Source organism: Arabidopsis lyrata, assembly GCF_000004255.2.
Source record: "Arabidopsis lyrata subsp. lyrata unplaced genomic scaffold ARALYscaffold_5, whole genome shotgun sequence".
Lineage (NCBI taxonomy): Eukaryota > Viridiplantae > Streptophyta > Magnoliopsida > Brassicales > Brassicaceae > Arabidopsis > Arabidopsis lyrata.
The window spans coordinates 2,338,177-2,355,759 of record NW_003302551.1 but is presented as its reverse complement, the minus strand read 5'-3'; the positions used below and the strand labels follow the sequence as shown (position 1 = coordinate 2,355,759).

General features: G+C 34.2%; 3 protein-coding genes, 1 long non-coding RNA gene and 1 pseudogene across 4 annotated transcripts; 3 read left to right on the top strand and 2 right to left on the bottom strand.

Annotated features, from left to right (window-relative positions):
* Positions 1 to 2,972: 2,972 nt before the first annotated feature.
* Positions 2,973 to 5,785, top strand: LOC9311337 (glutamyl-tRNA(Gln) amidotransferase subunit A, chloroplastic/mitochondrial). The gene is made up of 9 exons (XM_021025822.1): positions 2,973 to 3,665; positions 3,985 to 4,296; positions 4,384 to 4,563; positions 4,652 to 4,746; positions 4,832 to 4,907; positions 4,987 to 5,064; positions 5,144 to 5,287; positions 5,371 to 5,484; positions 5,560 to 5,785. The coding sequence occupies exons 1-9, from the start codon at positions 3,147 to 3,149 to the stop codon at positions 5,644 to 5,646; spliced, it is 1,605 nt and encodes a 534-aa protein (XP_020881481.1). The 5' UTR covers positions 2,973 to 3,146; the 3' UTR covers positions 5,647 to 5,785.
* Positions 5,786 to 10,837: 5,052 nt separating this feature from the next.
* Positions 10,838 to 11,344, top strand: LOC9311336 (protein IDA-LIKE 1). The gene has a single exon (XM_002876877.2). It carries the CDS (start codon positions 10,933 to 10,935, stop codon positions 11,236 to 11,238), a length of 306 nt encoding a protein of 101 aa, XP_002876923.2. The 5' UTR covers positions 10,838 to 10,932; the 3' UTR covers positions 11,239 to 11,344.
* A 603-nt stretch (positions 11,345 to 11,947) lies between these two features.
* Positions 11,948 to 13,201, bottom strand: LOC9312991 (annotated as a pseudogene).
* Positions 13,202 to 14,303: 1,102 nt separating this feature from the next.
* On the top strand, positions 14,304 to 15,611 carry LOC9311335. Its single transcript, XR_002331585.1, has 2 exons — positions 14,304 to 14,859; positions 14,945 to 15,611. It is a non-coding gene; the product is annotated as an uncharacterized LOC9311335 (long non-coding RNA).
* A 255-nt stretch (positions 15,612 to 15,866) lies between these two features.
* Positions 15,867 to 16,993, bottom strand: LOC9312990 (protein MIZU-KUSSEI 1). The gene has a single exon (XM_002875220.2). The coding sequence runs from the start codon at positions 16,959 to 16,961 to the stop codon at positions 16,083 to 16,085; it is 879 nt and encodes a 292-aa protein (XP_002875266.2). The 5' UTR covers positions 16,962 to 16,993; the 3' UTR covers positions 15,867 to 16,082.
* Between the last annotated feature and the right edge of the window lie 590 nt (positions 16,994 to 17,583).

Below are 17,583 nucleotides of genomic sequence, written 5' to 3'. Positions count from 1 at the left end.
ATAATTTATTCCACATGTGGTAATTTAAACAAACTTTTAATAGTATTTTGATTTATTTATTTATTTTAGTAGTATTTTAAATTTTGGTTACTTTAAAATTATTTAAACAAAATCCATGGACAATCCCGCAAATCCGCATACATTCGCGGGACGAGTTTGTATTTCATATATGCTACCCGCGGGTCGTGCGGACCGACTAACTACAAGTCAAAATATTTTTTGTCTATCGCAAAACGGACTTAACGGGACGAATCAACTCGCTTTGACAGTTCTAATGGAAATATTATATAGTTATACAACAAAATGAAGTTTGGACATAGTAATAATAGAATATGTATCTAGATGAGAGATTGAAAGATGAAGTATAATGATTAAAAATTAATTATTATTTTTCATGATTCACAAAATTTAATAAATACTTATCATCTTGTTGAATAATTCTAAAATCATATTCAAGAAATCTTTATAAATTGAAAATTAAACTTCTTTGGTAAGTTATAGGTATGAAAATATCATAATTTCGATTTAATCTAATTAAATTAAAATTAGTTACATGGATTTCATATCTATTTAATTTACACGACCAAAATAAAAATATCTATTTAATTTACACGAACAAAATAAAAATATCAATTTAATTTATAAAACAGATGGGTTATTTGCCTTGTTTAAAAAATCGCTAGGCGCTAGTCGGGCGTTCGGCATGGGCCTAGCGATTAATCGGAAAATCTGATTAAAATCGGGGATTAGTTTTAGGGTTATTTTAATATTTTTAAAACATATTAATCTAATATTATTTTCAAAATTGCAGTAAACACATAAAAATGTATTTTTGAGACAAATTTTTATGATTTTTATTTCAAATTTATGATTTTTATTAAAATTTGAACATAAGTTATTGTAAAACATTACAAACTCCCAATTCAAATGATTGAATAACAAAAATAAAAAGTTTTTTTTATACTAGTAATCTAAAATAATCGGGGTATATAAGATTAGGCGGAAAATAATCGGATTATGCGGGAAGTAATCGGATTAGGCGGAGAGTAATCGGGTGACTGATTTCTTTAAGGGATTAGTCATTGATCGAGGCGGATAGGGTGGGCCTAGCGATTAAGCGGGGAGTAATCGGATCTAGGCGGGGATTTTTAGAACAGGGGTTATTTGTGATAAATTTTCTAGAAATCTTTAGAAGCAAGTAAAATATCTTTCAATTAATGATAATTGACTAAAATGAGCGAAATTAATGACAAAAACGTTGATTGTATGGAATTAGTCCTAAAAATATATGAACAAATTTATTATACGTAATTAATGTATATTATTGTTTGGAATATGCTTTTATTATTAGTTACCATAAGTACAATTAGATTTTATTTGATTTCCATAAATATTTTATTTTATTTCGATTTTTCATTATTAATTCGAATTTATATTCCAAAAAAATTTCAAAGATCCGATTTCATAATTTCGGGTCAATTTTCTGATTTTAACCCGACCCATTTTCATTTGTACTTCTCTTTTAATAGTATAGAGATACTAAGAAAATCAATTCTCCAAAACTCTCTTTTTCTCTACGTTAAATAGGAATAACAGAATAATTATAAGCTTTTCTTCAAAATTTCTTAATTATATTGAGTTAAATATCCTTCTAAAAATTTAATATATAAATATTTTCATTTTTAGTTTCTTACTCCCTCTGTTTAATTATAAGCATATATAAACTCCTTCTGTTTCACAAAGAGTGTCATTTTAGAGTTTTGCACACAGATTAAGAAAACATTAAATTTTTTATTTTTTCTAAACAAAAACATCATTAACTATATATCTAAACATAATTTGCCCAATAATAAAACAATATGCAGAATACTAATAGTCATAAAACATAAAAATCATTAAATTTTGCATTCAAAACCTAAAACGACACTCTTTGTGAAACAAAAATAAAATCTTAAAACAACATTCTTTGTGAAACGGAGAGAGTATCTTTTATTCTTTTCATATTTTCTTACTATCTTATCCACAAACTTGTGAATCAAAATTAAAAAGAGACTTATATTTTCCTTTTAATCAGTTAAATGAATCCAATGAGATGTTCTTGGAATTGAAAACAATGATGATATTTAATAAATGATTCTTGCAAGTTACAATGAGCCGTACGGATTAAATAGTAAAGTTAGTAATGAGTTTGGTTTTCTTGAACAATTTATTAACTCAACCTTCTGGCCAAGAGTTGAATGTTCCTGCAGTCCTTATTTCTTGGCTCTTTTTTCACTTTTTTTTTTTCTTATATAAGTAATTTATAGTATATAGCTAATGTAATTATTAATTTCCGTACAAGTTTTTGACACTTTATCGTCTTGATTTGATTGATTTTGTTTATTTACCCCATTTGCAAATTATTATATCGAGCTCTTTTGTTTAGTGTCACATCCTTAAAACATGTCTAATGACTAATACTACATGTCTAAAAACATGTCAACAAAGGAAAGTACAATTAACCAATGATGATAAATTTTGACATAATTTCGTCATATTTTAAAATAATTTTCAATTTTTACGTCATACGAATAACATTGATTGGGTAGTTCGATCAAGAGCATAGCAAAGAATATGGTGCTGTTCTTTGACTGAAAGTTGTTCGTTTAGCAGTCGCAGAATCGCTACGACTTGCGACTGATATTTTTAATCGCAAAAAAAATTAGCGATATGACTTTTTAAATAATGATTAGTCGCAGCGACTCGATTGTTAAACGAACAACATCCCAAAATCGCAGCCGGTATATATCAAAGATTCTTAACTCATAACACACTTGTTCTACTTGTACACCATCTCGCAACCTTAACTTTTATTGGGCTTTAACGATTAAAAAAAACTTTTATTGGGCTTTAAACTATATACCCATTTAACTTCGGCCCACTAATAAATCCTCTCTCCATTTTTTGAACAGATTAGTAAACACTGAAAAAAGTCTTATTCTCCTTCCTCAAACAGCCGCCGCCGAAACATTTTCTCCGGCGTTACACCGGAGAATTCTTCCTTCTTTAACTTATAACTCGAGTACCCAATTTCAATTTTAACCTCAGTATCTCCCCAATTTGATGATTCAGTGATTCAAAATCAAAACTTTGATTTGTGTGAAGCAATGTTATCGACATTGCAACCGCCGCGTTCTCTATCTCTCCTCCCTCTCCGCCGATTTCGAAACTCCAAAACCATTGTATCTGCAGCTTCTTCGACGACCTCCGTTATCTCTCCTCCACAATCTCAGATTCTCACCACTCGTCGTTCTCTTCTCTCCGGCGAAACCACAGCTGTCGAAATCGCAAAATCTTACCTTTCTCGTATCCGTCTCACTGAACCTCAGCTCAAATGCTTCCTTCACGTATCGGAGAATGTTCTCAAAGATGCTCAAGAGATTGATCAACGAATCGCTAAAGGTGAAGAATTGGGTCCTCTCGCCGGAGTTTTGATCGGCGTTAAGGATAATATTTGTACTCAAGGTATGCCTTCTACCGCCGCCTCGAGAATCTTGGAGCATTATCGTCCTCCGTTCGATGCTACAGCGGTTAGGAAGATTAAAGAGTTGGGTGGGATTGTTGTTGGTAAGACTAATATGGATGAATTTGGAATGGGAAGTACCACTGAAGCTTCTGCTTTTCAGGTTTGTCTTATGAATCTTGTGATGATTGTTTACAAAGTTGGAGCCTTTATGTTTAGATAGATGAATATGGTGTTGTTAGGGAAGCTTGTGATGGTTTAGGATTGAATGATTCAGCAATGTTAATAAAGTTGGAGCCTTTATGTTTGGATAGATGGAGATGGTGTTATTGGGGAAGCTAAGCTTGTGATGGTTTAGGATTGAATGATTCAGGAATGTTAATAAAGTTGGAGCCTTTATGTTTGGATAGATGAAGATGGTCTTATTGGGGAGCTTGTGATGGTTTAGGGATTGAATCTTGGGGTTTGGTTTTGGTTTAAAGGTAACTGTGAATCCGTGGGATTTGAGTCGTGTACCGGGAGGTTCATCGGGAGGATCAGCAGCAGCTGTTGCAGCAAGACAGTGTATGGTGTCGCTTGGTAGTGATACTGGCGGAAGTGTGAGACAGCCAGCTTCGTTCTGTGGTGTTGTTGGTCTTAAGCCGACTTATGGGCGTGTTTCTAGGTTTGGACTTATGGCTTATGCGTCTTCGTTGGATGTGATTGGGTGTTTTGGGTCTACGGTTGCTGATGCTGGGATGCTTCTTCATGCTATTTCTGGGTATGATAGGTTTGACTCCACAAGTAGCAAACAAGTAAGGTCTCTTGTTGTAGTTGGTTTCCTGCATTGTAATGAGCGAAAGATCTTTTCTTTGCAACAGAAACATATTTTCTTTGTTCAGGATGTGCCTGAGTTCCAATCTCAGTTTCTATCTATGGATCATTTTGAGTCTAAACCATTGAATGGAGTGAAAGTTGGTATAATTCGCGAGACACTCGAAGACGGTGTTGATTCTGGAGTGAGATCTGCTACTCAGGAAGCTGCGTCTCACTTAGAAGCATTGGGTTGTGTATTGACAGAGGTTTTTTTCATTAATTCCTTTGTCTCGGTTTTTCTTTTTCGTTTTGTTTGTTCTTTAAGTTTCTGAGATTTGTTGCCAAAATTTACAGGTCTCCCTTCCTTCATTCTCTCTTGGACTGCCAGCTTACTACGTTATTGCCTCATCGGAGTCATCTTCGAATTTATCACGTTATGATGGTGTCAGGTAATCTCGGTATTACGACTTGACTCACAATATGATTGCATCAGGCATGTATAAAATGATATTGTTTCTTGTATTGGAAATGAAGATATGGAAATCAAGTTATGGCTGAAGAACTCAATAAGCTGTATGAATGTTCCCGTGGAGAAGGATTTGGAGGAGAGGTATGATTTCAGAAATTACTCCATCTGATTTAATCAACAAGTGTTTGATTATGATCAGAGAGAATTTTGATTTCCTAAGGTGAAAATGAGAATTTTAATGGGGACATATGCACTCTCTGCGGGTTACTACGATGCTTACTACAAGCGAGCTCAACAGGTAAGCCGCATCTTCAAATGCAGTCACTAGATATTTATGATCGATAAATATATATACTTTTCTTTTGTTTGTCATATAGGTGAGAACACTAATTCGAAAAGACTTCAAAGCAGCGTTAGAACAGAACGATATTCTTATTTCTCCGGCAGCTCCATCTGCTGCATACAAGATTGGTGAAAAGAAAGATGATCCACTGGCAATGTATGCTGGAGACATTATGACGGTATAAATGTTTCTTAGTTTCATTCTCTCTATAATCGTCGTTACACGAAACAAATAGTTTGTATCATATGAGGTTTGTTGCAGGTCAATGTGAATCTTGCAGGGCTTCCTGCTATGGTATTACCGTGTGGATTAGTCGAAGGCGGTCCCTCGGGTCTTCCTGTTGGTCTTCAAATGATCGGTGCAGCGTTTGATGAGGTTTGTTATATAAACTCTTCGCTTATTCTAAAGATTAGATTAAGCTTCAAATGATGATTTGTTGATTGGTTTTAGGAGAAATTGCTGAAAGTGGGTCACATATTTGAGCAGACTCTTAAAGGATCAAGCTTTGTTCCTCCATTGTTAGCCAATGTACCCTAACCATGGAAATTTATCAAGGCTCTATTTTGCATTTATTTTCATGCTTGGTTTTGAAGTAATGAATTATCAATATTGTAATTTCACTCAATTCTTTTATAATATAAATGTAGATGCTCAATATAGTTTAGCAGTTTATATATTTATGTTCTTGCAATATTATAACCCAACCGCTACAAGTAGAACAAAACATTAAACATCCCATGGGACACGTACGTACGTACTCCTCTTCTCCTTCTCTTCTCCTTCGTGGTCTCTGTGTGCTCATTTGGTACTCCTCTTCTTCAACTTCTTCTTCGTCTTCTTCATCTTTTTCTTCATTTTAATTCTTAGCATCAACTTTAAAGACTTTGGTCGCTCTTTCACAATGGAATAAGTAGCATTCTTTGTTAAATTTGGGCTAATTATGGGCTTCTAACTAAAAACCAATTGGCAATTAGTGGATTGGCCCTAACCCTTTATATATTATTGATTGTCCCATCAAACTTCCGATGTGGGACTTGGATTGTATCTCCAACAATCTCCTCTTCAATCCAAGGACCACATGGATCTTAACACACCTCCTCGATCCCTCACTCGGACCGATAATAAGCCCCTTTCTCGGGCCCCCATTACTCGGGTTTGAGGTATGTCCGTATCCACTTTTCTAGGTCCACCAGAATTTGAACTTTGGGCTTTGATACCATGTTAAATTTGGGCTAATTATGGGCTTCCAACTAAAAACCAATTGGCAATTAGTGGATTGGCCCTAACCCTTTATATATTATTGATTGTCCCATCAAACTTCCGATGTGGGACTTGGATTGTATCTCCAACATTCTTTCGATGAGAATCAAGAGAAGCCTGAACAGCTCGGCCTCCAATCATCTTCATGCCTTTGGGTAAACCCACAGAAACATTAGCTAACTCCTGCTTGAGACCAGTGGGCAAAGGATAACATGGGGTCAAATTAGGTATCGACAAGAGGCTGTTGAATCAAATGGACCAATGTAATGAATTATACACTTGGATTGGATGAATAAAAGATGAATCTAAAATTTTACCATTTTGAGATGGAAAAGTGTGTTAACTAATTCAATATGTGCAACTGCTTCTACTCGTGAGAATGACATGTCTACACTTAAATGCACAGTTAATTTTTTAATTCAAACCACTTAGAAATGATCATTCATTTATCCAATTATTTGATAGTAGACAAAATATATTGATATAAGAAGAGAGGATGCTTACTTCCTGTGCATGTTCTTCACTAGAGAGATGAGCAGTGAAACTTTCAGCGCTTTTGCCGGAAAAATGGCATAGTAAGCAAAAAAAACAGGCAGATTCATCCTTTGTTTCACTCGTTTCACTGCACTTCTCCAGGAGAAACTGTCTTCTTGCCTCCGGTTTATTATCCAAAGACCCTGAAAGTACCTTTCCCCAGTATAACCCTAAAGGGCCTGAAACAGTGCAAGTGGCAATAGGGTGAGCATATACCTTGACAAAGGTGTACCCTTCCTTCTTTAACGATTGGAGACTGCGATCCATGTAAGTTAAATCTTGGTAATGGGCAATGATCATTACTGTAGCCGGAGCTGGATTATCTATTGTCCAAGATAGAAAGTACGTAAAAAGGTCTTAATTTGGGACCTGTTCAAGAAAAATGAAGCAACTCAATATAGCAAAACCCTAACTTGTACTACAATTATAGAAAGATATAACTCAATAGCAAAAACCCTAACTTGTAATACAATTATAGAAAAGAGAGAAGAAGATTTAACTAATCGTTGCCGACGTTTTTAATAATGATTCCAGAGGAAGAGAGAGCTCGCAGGACGTCTTTCAGGGGTACCTCTAAAGTCGCCAGTGGCAGTGATGGTGACTGGACCAATATGGCCTAAATCCACCAACATCTTTTTGATACACGGACCGACCAGACCAGCATCATACCCATTTGGAACCGGAGAGCTGTTCACGTCCCACCACACCGACGTTATTTCGTTGGTCTAGTACATCGTTTACTGTCGATGGGGCTATCAGCCGGCGGAGAGAAGGGACCTTGAAAAATTTAGGGCATAAAGCTGTAGGCTAACTATATCGGATTTTATGATATTTTTCCACGAGGCGGAGGCAAAGTCGACCCATACCCAAATTATTCAGAGCTGGAAATTAAATTTAACTACTATAATTTGCCGATTTTGTCTCGTTATCTAAAATAGTTTGTATAAATTTTATTATTACCCGAATTATCCGTTTTTGTTCCGTATCCGTTATTTTCCCGTCTTGATATCCATAATACACTAATTTAGCTTAGGACATAATGGTGTGATGCGTATATTTTTTAAACATTTTTTTTTAAATATAACAATTTATTTAGGAGTGTCAAATCTGTTTTAGTTTGGTTGTTTTGGAGTATCATATGTAACATAGCAGATTGATATAGTATAGTCGAATAACGATATTAGGTCCGTTGTTTTGATATACTTATTTTTTATTCATCGATTGAGTAATTTATGTCTGTTTTTAATAATTTAAATCATAGTATGTGTGAAAGAAATTTTAAAATTTTAATTAATATATTGATTATGGAATGGTTTAAATGTTTATAAAAGTAGGATTAAACAAAGGTGAGAGGAGAAATCTTAACAATATATAGTATCAAAATAGTTAATGTAAATATATTAGGTTAGAGTAATCGTTTTTGAATTAAAGTTATAAAAAAAAATTGTTTAATGAGATTTTTAGATTATATGGAAATTATAAGATCCGAGTGCATATGCATATGGGTCAATTTAATTGCACCAACCCGTTTCTCTTTGACTAATTTAACCCTAATCTACCCTTAATGAAATAATTAGTACTAATTTCCTCAAAATGGCATTTGAAGTAATTACTACGAAAAACTGAAGGTCAATTTTCTCAGAGCTGTCTATAGCGTTACACCTATACTATAGCGTTTCAATTCCTATCCACCTGTACTTTCGACTTCTGTCTAATTCACCCTATACTTATTTTAAACTTCCTAATTCCACCTAAACTATTAAATTCTCCATAATTAACCAAAATCAAGAATTCTCTATAATTGCGATTAAAAATCGTTCAAATCGCGTTTACTGTAGGCCAACCCGAGTCAGATCCGACCAACTTCGAAGACTTCTTTCACCATAAGGGTTTGACTCGTGTTCATTTGTTTTGTCGGGTCAACTTCAGATTAATATAAACACAGATTTTTTACTGCAATTTGAACGATTTTTAATCGCAATTATAGAAAATTCTTGATTTTGGTTAATTATGGAGAATTTAATAGTTTAGGTGGAATTATGAAGTTTAAAACAAGTATAGGGTGAATTGGGCAGAGGTCGAAAGTACAGGTGGATAGGAATTGAAACGCTATAGTATAGGTATAACGCTATAGGCAGCCCATTTTCTCATGTGTACTTCTCTTTTGCTAATATAGAGATATCATGATTGATTAACACATTTTTAATAATGATACCACCACTAAATGAGCATGGTTTTTTTTTTTTTAATGCAAAATCGCTGGATGCTATTTTGGTAAATATTCTTATTCATATTCGTTTGTGATTTTTCAAAATAGTGTAGATTTTTATACTTGATTTTGAAATATTTTATGTTATTTTATTCTTTGACACACTCTTTAGAAAAAATCATGCGTAATAAAATAAAAAACCTTTTATATACGAAAATTTCACTGTATTTTTTCGGTAAATTAATTATATACAGCAAATTACTCATTTTGTAATGTGTATATTTTTGGTTATATAAATCTGGAGAAAATCAACTGAAAAGAAGTCCTTGCCATTGCATTCATGCATTTGATTATTGTTGAATATTATGGTTCAAATTTTAAATATGTATATTGTGTTATAAATCTTCAATGAATAAACTAAAAAAATTGTATCATCTCTGAAAAGAAGTCCTTACCATTGCATTCATGCACTTTATTATTGTTGAGTATTATGGTTGTATCATGATTGATTAACACAATTTTAAAATATGTATATTTTTGTTATAAATCTTGAGTAAATAAACTAAAAAAATTGTCCACTTGAACCAACACAAATCTTAATAAATGGTCAAAAGCATTACACGTTTCAAATAGATTATTGGCACTTTTAAAAATGGAGCTGGAGTATAAGTATAGACCACTTTAATTTTCTAGAATAATTCTGAAGAAATCATATGCTATTGCCTAGAATTATGCAAACATATTAAAATCTCGTAATCTAGTGGTCCAGACGAATATCTGTCTCGAGTCGACGATCAATATCCAACGTATCATGCGTGTGCAAAGTTTGACATTTTCGTCTACTACGTGAAAGTTGTCACCTGTCATATATATACTCGTATTAATGTATACTAATACAATTATGTACACTAACCTATGAAAAAGCACTTTTGTTGGACGAAATGTTAGTTGTTATAACAGAACAAAATTATGTGCTGATAAATAATTTAAATATTAGGTGCCACAAATAATTTGCAGGTGAATAATTTAATTAATATGATAAATTAATTGTTTGGTGACCGGTGACCCCTAATAACGGAAATAATATCTTAAAAAAAAACTTGTAACAGTTTGTGGCCTATGGTGATTAACTTAAAACTATTTACGTAAGCCTTTCTCAAGAGATGATTACAAAGCTTGTATACAAGAAATTAAGAAAGGAAAATAGAATTTACTTTTCTTTCAAAATCGAAGACGCAAATGATTTGATAGTCATTGGCACCTAACTTTGGACTAAAAAATCACGTATTGTTCGTTTGTTCACACATTATAATGTGTATATAATATACAAAGTCTACATATAACAACGTGATTCTCTTACAAAAATTTGGATATTACACATATAATTGATAATTAAATTAAATTTTACAATATAATAATAATAATGTTTGATGATTAAATTTTGACAGACAACTCGTGATAATCACACATTCACACGTACACCATCGTCCCACGTAAAGTCCAACGCGGCATTTCAAGTTTAATAAATATTCATTTGTTGTTTTTTTATTCACTATCGTAGTATCGTTGACCTTAAATATTATCACAAAATACTAAAATTCCATTACTTGCGCTTCACTTCTCTATTTTTCTTTTGCTTTTCTTGTTTGACCAATTTACTCATACAAGAATGTGCATACTTTCATACATGATACATAAATCATGCACATAAATATATATATATATATAGGTTTATATATACGCATATATATACATCTCAAAACTTAAACCGCCTTCTTAAAATCCAAAATTTATAAAAACCCTAGCTAGTAGCTAAATTAATGTCTCCTCCTTATTCTTCTTCTTTCTCCGAACATTATATGAATCTTTCTCATAAAACCATGTTTATGACTCTTTATATTGTTTTCCTCTTGGTTTTTGGTTCATACAACGCCACGGCAAGGATGATCGGACCGATTAAGCTTTCTGAAACGACACTAGTTCAAACAAGATCAAGACAAGAAGAGATCATTGGGGGTTTTAGATTCAAAGGTCGTGTGTTCCATTTATTTTCAAAAAGAGTACTTGTACCACCTTCGGGACCTTCCGTGAGGCATAATTCTGTGGTGAATAATCTCAAACACTAACTGAATTTTATCTTTTGGTTTACTTTCAATCTCTTAGAATTTGCTTTGATTTTTTTTGACAATTATGAAATTGTATTTAGAAAGATTCTTAAAGTTGTATTTATTTTTTTGAATTTAATGTTAAATTATATTCAAGAAAAAAATAAACTTGTTTACACTTCAGTGCATACTATTAGGATAAATTGATGAGAGTAAAGAACACAAAAGTGTTTAGAAAGAATTATAATAGACTCTCATGAGAATTATTGTACAAAATACATTCTCTTATATAGAGATGAGATTTCCTAATCTAAGATAAATATAAATTGTAAATAATATATTTAGAGATAATGTTAAACTTCCTAAACTTAAGATAAGATAACTTCTAGATCCTTCATGATTTCCATAATCTTGGGCGATCATCTCAACCGTCGATCTCGGTCGATCTCCGGTTCTCCCAATAGTAACACAGGTCATTCAACTTAAATATAGCAAATAAGTCTGAAAAAGTTTATCGGCTTTATACCCAGCCGTCGGGTCATCATCGACGTTTATACCGGTCGTAGGGTTCAAATCGGCTACAAAACCCTTCAAAGTTCAAACATTAATACTGGGGCATATAATATTTTTAAAACAATAAAACTAATATACTTTTTACATTTTATTTTCTACTAAAAATAGTATTAGTAACACATGTTATGTATGACGGAAAAAAAACACATTTTAAGTATTTTTTTGGTATCAATATTACGTATTTATACCATTTTCGCAAGTTTTTGACAAAAATTACATAAATATACAAATAGCCAGAAAAGACCGAAAGCTAAAGAAAAAAACAAAACTACAACACAACACAACAAAAACAACAAGGAAGCACAAGCGAAAACCCAACGAGTAGAGTCCCAGTAAAAAACACCGATTCCAAACCGCAAAGCTCGGTGATTTCTTCAGCTCCAAAAAACTTGAATCCTCATCGTTGTTGTCACGAGCAATCCCAACCTTATTAGACCCATCCTCAAACCTCAAGATAGGGCGTCTACATCTTCTCTGAAGACTAACACAAAAACAGGATGGTTGTAGTAGACTTAGTCACACACCTGGCGGCACAGGAGCATCTACAGGCAGCCAGAAAAGCGGCCTCCAGCCACCATCCCTATCGCAAGCTACATGAACATCTCCCACATGATAACGAAGCCACCTAGACCAAACCGCCGCCTCTATTCGTCAATGAAACAAAGCAAACATCACAGCTTCAAGACATCAACAAAAAAAGGATTCATCATATAATACATTGCTTCTAGATAACAATTTCACTTTTTGATCACTAATCTTTTGGAACATCGTTAAAGATAATTCCAATATTACACGTTGAACATCATTTAAACAAAAGGCCAAAATCGAAACACATTTTTAAAACGATCAAATATTACCTTCTTAATCATATTACTACTAATCTTAATTTTTTGTCCCCTTAAACCCTTAGAAAATACACACTATGCTTAGGTCCACCACTTGACACATCAGGATTCATGATATAAAACGCCTCCAAGTCTCTCGACCCGATAACCCGCTCGAACCGGGCTCTCATATACATGAGCTCACCTTTTCCGGACCCAACCGCTCCATTCCCTTCTTCATCCACCGTCGTTGCCACCGGTAAACCTCCAACACCCATTCTTATGGGCCCAACCGCCTTCAACACCTTCCACTCCGCTTCTCGACACTCTTTCCTCGCCGCATAACCACATTTTTTACCGTTACAATACGTTCTCCACGTGGACGCTTCTTCTTCGAATCCGTCTTAAATGCCGCCATTTCGAGCGCGATTCTCACTAGCCCCGAAGCCATCTCACCGACACGCTCGTTGGAGTTGGTAACTGGATCAACACCGCGGATAAACGGGTCAGGTCATCTTGTACGGCGAAGTACACTTGTTTGTGGGGCTGATCTTTGTTTGTTTGCCTCATGCTATGTTAGGGTAATAAGAGGAGGTAGAGTTAAAGATTCGCCAGGTGTAAAATCCCATTGTATTCGAGGAGTAAAGGATTAGTTTGATGCTAACGAAGTATGCATAAAGGACAAGCAAACACGGAGACTAATTTGTCTTGGACATAATAAGTCATCTATTGTGGTTTCGGGTTTAGAGAGATTATGGATTTTGCCTCAGAACCTCCTAGTATTCAGGAAAAAAAAAAAAAAAAAAGTCATCTCATAGTCTCTTGAGAATGAATTTGAAGTACTGTTTTGTATTTTTCTGAGAGGTTGAAGATATGAGAGTAACCATTCACATCCTTGGAAAGTTTTTTTTTTTTGGCAAATCAAATCTATTATATCATCAGAAGTTTACAAAGTACAAAAAAGTTCCAAATACAACCATTGACACAAATAAAAAAATTAAAACAATTTTGATGGAGTGGAGAATAACCAAGCTATATAGCCTGGGAAAGTTTCTATCTCACCGTGAAGTCTAGGCAAAAAATAGATTTCTTCTCTAAGTTTTGTCATCATTCTTTTCTTAAAAAAATAGAATTTGTGAATTGAATTAAAGAATGTGTGAGGATGTTGCAGGAACTTGTGCAGAGCGCTTTGTTAGAGAGCAGCAACACTGGAAGATTTGATAGAATTTTATACAATAAACTTGTTAGATTGTCTCTATAGAAAAAAAAATACTTTAAATAATTTGCATCGAAAATACAAAATTTCCACGTTTATAAAACACTTTTTTCTCTGCTTAAATAAGAAACAAACAGGTTTGAGTCCAGAGACTAACATTCTATTATTCCTTTTAATTCCTTTCAAAATAACTTTCGATTAAAGATTGCATTCATTGTAAAAACGTTTTTTTGGTTGAATAAATTTTACATTCATTCAAAAATAAATAAAAAACAGGAGTATTGTTTTTTACCAATTGCTAAAAAAGTTTCTAGAAATATATCTTTCATTAAACCCTTGTTAAATTAGGATTTGCGTTTATTTTCCTTATTTCCTTGTGAAAATAGGAAACCCAATTCTAATTGCGAAAAGGAAAATACAATCGACCGACTCTTTGGGTTCTATAAATAAAGGGAACACATTCATCGACTCTTCTATATTTCATTCAACAATCTTTAACATTGAGAATGATTTCACACCTGAAGAAGAAGAAGCGATTCGCAAGGAGAACGCTTGGACTTTTGGGGCTGATTCAAAAACAGAAGATCCAAAACCCTAGTTTTTTAAAAAAAAACCTGGCTTTGTGTTTCGTTTCGTTTTTCTTTTTCCTTTTCCATATATGATTTGGTGAATGATTTGTTTCCGTTTTCTCAAGTGTGATATTGACTTTTGGTCTCTTTAATTTCGTTGTTAATTTTCACTTAAATAAAATAAATCTAAGTAGTTAATTTGGTCGTCTAAGTAAGTTTTTGATCTCTCTTCTTAGTGAATCTATATTTACAAGTCGTATTAAGCGGGAGGGTGAACGTGCTTCTTGCCAAGGTGAGACAAGACGAGAGAGAGGAGGAGATATAAAAAATCAGAAAGACCAACAATTGGCCGCCTCCTCCTAATCAAAGAAAATGCCGGAAAAAAAGAAGAAGAAGGAAAGCATCCAAAATGGAGAAAACTTTCGTCATGATCAAACCCGACGGTGTCCAGAGGCGACTAGTACGTTTCCCATTGGTCCTCATGTGTTTCGGTTATTTTGCGTTGTTCTTTGCTTTGCTTGACAAAGATTACATATATGTTTCAGATGCCTGAAATTATCAGAAGGTTTGAAGAGAAGCGTTTCACTTTGAAGGGTATAATTGATTCCAAACTTGCTTGAGTGATTTGATTGAGTCAACTGAGTGGGGATGTACAGGCATGAAGATGATGAGTGTTGAAGCACTACGAGGAGCTGTCTGGCGAGCACGTATTCGGGCGTCTGGTTGATTACATTGTGTCGTCCGGGCCTGTTGTTGCAATGATATGGGAGGGGGAGAATGTTGTGGAGACAGTGAGAGAGATGATTGGACCCACAAGACCATCAGACTGCGAGTATGCAACCATCCGTGGGGAATTTGGTATTGACAAGATCAGGAATGTGATCCATGGGAGTTACTCTGCCGAGATTGCAAACAAGGAGATTGCATCTGGGACAAAAAAAATCAACAATCATTGGTACAAGTTCGATTGTTGATCCTTCGGGGTGAGTTTTTCTTTTAAATAAGGTTTTAGGGGTGAATCCAAATAAGCAAGAAACTTTTTTTTTAGGTTGTTTACTACGACTAGTATCATAGTGTCTTGTACTGTTATTTACACGGGGCTTGATGGTGGAGACTCTCGACTCGAGAGTAAGTTTGGTGTTGCATGCTGACATAGATGAGGTCTCTAAACTTCGTTTGTGGGAGTCATTAATGAAAGTTCGAGCTTCTATACATTTTCGTTAATTAAGTTATACCAAACGCCGATCCTATTACATTTTTTTTTTCCAATCAATGAGTTTAAGCATATACTAACACTTTCGCCTGTTGGCTATTCTAATTTCATAAAATTTATTTAACGATTTTATCATTATGCATGAGAATTCAATAGAGTTCCGCCATCCTCTAAAATGCTAACTCAAAGAAGAGTAACAGTTAAAAAGTAAACCACATTTGCATAATTGCATTAAGATAATAATTCCAATATTATCACAAAGATAAAGTTAAAGAAATATGGATTCATCATAATACATTGCTTCTAAATAAAGCATTCACTTTTTGATCACTAATCTTTTGGAACATCATTAAGATAATTCCAATATTACACGTTGAACATCATTTAGACAAAATCCCAAAATCAAAACACATTCTTAAAATGGTCAAATAATACCTTCTTAATCATATACTAATCTTATCATTTTCCACTTAAACCCTTAGAAAATACACACTAAGCTCAGGTCCACCACTTGACACATCAGGATTCATCATATAAAACGCCTCCGAATCTCTCGACCCGATAACCCGCTCGAACCGGGCTCTCATATACATGAGCTCACCTTTTTCGGACCCAACCGCTCCATTCCCTTCTTCATCCACCGTCGTCGCCGCCGGTAAAACTCCAGCACCCATTGTTATGGGCCCAACCGCCTTCAACACCTTCCACTCCGCTTCTCCACACTCTTTCCTCGCCGCGTAACCACATTTTTTACCGTTACAATACGTTCTCCACGTGGACTCTTCTAAAAGCTTCTTCTTCGAATCCGTCTTATACGCCGCCGTTTCGAGCGCGATTCTCACTAGCCCCGAAGCCATCTCACGGACGAGAACGCTCGTTGGAGTTGGTAACTGGATCAACACCGCGGGTAAACGGGTCGGGTCATCTTGAACGGCAAAGTACACGTGTCCACGACGGTTACCGAATAAAGTACCCACGACCCGGAAACCCAGACCCGAGTTAGAGAACCCGAGAGCGTAACGGATCTTTTCGATAGTCTTTTTCTTTTTTTTCTTCATTATGTGTTGAGTATTGAATTGATCCGGTCGGGTCGGGTCAGAGGAGAAATTGAAACGGGTCAAGATTTTCTCTTCGTTTTTGTTGTAATCGTCTTCTTCTTCTTCCTCTTCCTCGTCGTCGTCTTCTTGAACTTTCTTCTTCTTCCAATTGAAGTAACGTTTTGAGAGAGAGAATGAAGAATCGAGAGAAGTGTTGGCTAAGATTGACTTCATCTCTTTAAATGAATATACAAAATCTTTGTTTTTATTCTTGGAACTGAGACTTGAATTGAATGAAGTTTGGACTCTCATGTACTCTCTCTTATATTGGTCTTTAATGGAGTTTTTTTATGTGTTTGTGGGGACTGATTTTATTTACCTAATTTAATTTTAAATTACAATTTTGACAACTTTAATTCTTTTTTTTTGAAATTATATTTGACCTTTATTTATTTACCTCCCTGTCCTCTCTACAATTTATTTAAAAACTTTTTGTTTACTGATATCACGTAAGATTATTGTTTTGAAATAATTTATTTCTCGTATGAGCCCTTATTTAATAAATTAACTAAATTAGTTTATATTACATTTCTTAATTTTTTTTTATAGTTGACCTTTTGTATGATTTTATTTGCCTCTGTTCTTTCTACTGTGTTTTTGGTCTTAGTTTTAGTATCTCCACTAAATTCAATTATGATTATGTTAAACACTTAATACGAAAACGATAGTATGTGAAATTAATATTCATTATTTAATGTTATGTATAAATTAACATTCTAAAGAAATGTAAGGATATGGCGCGTCACTAGTTTATGAATCATCCAATTAGATAGTAACCAAACTAAAGATAATTGGCCTGGTCTTCTTGGACTAGTAATTTTTTTAGATTATCATAAACTAGAGTTAGAACTATTGGTCTGTCGATCAAAGTATA